Source organism: Nansenia antarctica (assembly GCF_963989245.1).
Source record: "Nansenia antarctica genome assembly, chromosome: 16".
Lineage (NCBI taxonomy): Eukaryota > Metazoa > Chordata > Actinopteri > Argentiniformes > Microstomatidae > Nansenia > Nansenia antarctica.
Window position 1 is genome coordinate 6,592,221 of NC_137686.1, and position 2,500 is coordinate 6,594,720.

Here is a 2,500-nt window from a genome sequence, read left to right on the forward strand (position 1 = left end):
CATCAGATGATTCTCTGTGTGTGTGTGTGTGTGTGTGTGTGTGTGTGTGTGTGGTGTTTGCAGAAGTATCGACAGTGTATGGCTGGACTGCTGGCCCCTCCCTATGGAGCCATGGAGAGTGGATCCAATAACGATAGTGAGTACACGTACACACTCTCACACGCACGCACGCACACACGCACGCACGCACGCACGCACGCACACACACACACACACACACAGACACAAGACACACAGACACAAGACACACATACACAGACACACGCGCACGCACGCACGCACGCACACACACACACACACACACACACACACACATGCAGACACACACACACACGCATGCAGACACACACACACACACACACGCAGACACACACACACACACACACACACTAATAAGTATGTAATGAGAGTGCACCAGTGTTAATCTGCATACTAACTCCGCTCCTCTCTCCCCAGGGATGGCCGACAAGGACAGTCTGAACTCTGACCCCCACAGCCTCATGAACAAGACCCTCAACAAGGTGAACACTCAGTAGAATATGGTAGTATGAGACTAATGCAGCATCAATGATAGGGGATCACTGCTGTGTTGGATGTTTCCACAGTAGATTTTCAGAGGTTTATGTATTCAATAAGCAGATACTATGAGGATGACTCATAAAGGGAGTGTAAGACACACACACACACACACACACACACACACACACACACACACACACACACACACACCACTGCGCTAACTCTGTAGATATGCTAATGGCAGGTAATGCATGCACACAGAACAAAGGTACCATCTGCACCATTATCATTCTGCTCTCGTTTGTTGTTTTGAGTGTGAGTGTGTGTGTGTGTGTGTGTGTGTGTGTGTGTGTGTGTGTTTACAGTGTATGAGTGAGACATGAAGGTGTGAGTGCGTGTGTATTTTTTTCCTCTCTCCTGCCATTCAAGGCACTCTCACTAATTGTAGCTGTGTGGTTGCCTTGGCAACTGTGTCTGATGTTGGATGTTATAATTTCCAGTGTTTGTCCAGTGTGAATACATTTACATTGACATTTTTGGCATTTAGCAGACGCCTTATTCCAAAGCGACTTACAATCGATACATTTGACGAAGCAAGTAAATCATCAATCCACCAGTCGCAGGAAGAGTAATCTAGCTCAGGCCAGGGGCTATTTTTTTTTAAATGTATTAAAAAAAAATAAATATTAACGCAGGAGAAACAGTACAAGGGGGGGAATTAGAACTCTTAGGAGACACAGTATAGGGGGAAGCAGGTGTCTCAGGAGGCACAGTTCTGGGGGGTAGTAAGATGTCTCAGGAGGAGCAGGTGTAGCCTGAAGAGATGGGTCTTCAGTCTCTGGCGGAAGATGGGCAGTGACTCTGGGCAGTTCTGACAGCTGTGGGAAGCTCATTCCACCAGCGGGGAGCCGGTGTAGTGAAGAGACGTGACCGGGCAGCGTGACTGCTATGTTGGCGTAGAGGTGGTGGGGCCAGTCGGCCAGCAGAGGTGGAGGAGCAGAGGGAACAGGCAGATGTTTGGGAGGTGACCATTGCCTGCAGGTAGGCAGGGGCTGTCCCTTTTGCTGCCTGGTAGGCAACCAGGGTCTTAAATCTGATGCAAGCTGCTATCAGGAGCCAGTGAAGGGTGCGAAGGAGGGGGGTAACGTGAGAGAATTTGGGGAGATTGAACACCAGACGGGCAAGCAGCATTCTGGATGAGCTGCAGAGGTCTGATGGCGGAGGCGGGGAGCCCGGCCAGGAGTGTGTTGCAGTAGTCGAGGCGGGAGATGACCAGTGACTGGGTCAAGAGTTGCACTGCTTCTCTGGTGAGGAATACCGTAGTCATATCCTTCTGATGTTGTAGAGGAAGAATCTGCAGGAGCGTGCTGAATACGTACAGTACTTGGACGACCCAGTGCAGGGGGGAGGCTGGGGGAGGTAGAATGTTTGATACCATTCCTCATTCCATCCCAAGTATTACAATGAGCCCGACCTCTGATTTCTACCTTCACCAGCCTCCCCTGACCCAGTGGTATTGGCCATCATGTTGACATATAAACATGTGTGTTCTAGGTTCTCAGAGTTCTAGGTTCTTGTGCTGTGTGTTCTAGGTTCTAGGTTCTTGTGCTGTGTGTTCTAGGTTCTCAGAGTTCTAGGGTCTTGTGCTGTGTGTTCTAGGTTCTCAGAGTTGTAGGTTCTTGTCCTGTGTGTTCTAGGTTCTAGGTTCTTGTCCTGTGTGTTCTGTAGTTTCTTAGAGTTGTAGGTTCTTGTCCTGTGTGTTCTAGGTTCTCAGAGTTCTAGGTTCTTGTCCTGTGTGTTCTAGGTTCTCAGAGTTCTAGGTTCTTGTGTTGTGTGTTCTAGGTTCCGTCAGAGAAGCTGCACCGGGGGGGGAAGGTTCTCCGCAACGCCATCCTGTCCAGAGCCCCCCACATGATCAGAGACAGGAAGTACCACCTGAAGACATACAAGTATGTCTGTCTGTGTGTGTGTGTGTCTGTCT

At 49.4% G+C, this 2,500-nt stretch overlaps 1 protein-coding gene across 1 annotated transcript in view; it reads left to right on the forward strand.

Moving 5' to 3' along the window:
- rapgef4b (Rap guanine nucleotide exchange factor 4b) overlaps positions 1-2,500 on the forward strand; it is a gene marked incomplete at both ends in the record, with an annotated part of 18,431 nt that overhangs the window by 14,079 nt on the left and 1,852 nt on the right. The window contains 3 exons of the mRNA XM_080546579.1: positions 64-136; positions 457-521; positions 2,362-2,468. Coding sequence (XP_080402705.1) covers positions 64-136; positions 457-521; positions 2,362-2,468 — 245 coding nt within the window. The remainder of the gene's footprint in view (positions 1-63; positions 137-456; positions 522-2,361; positions 2,469-2,500) is intronic.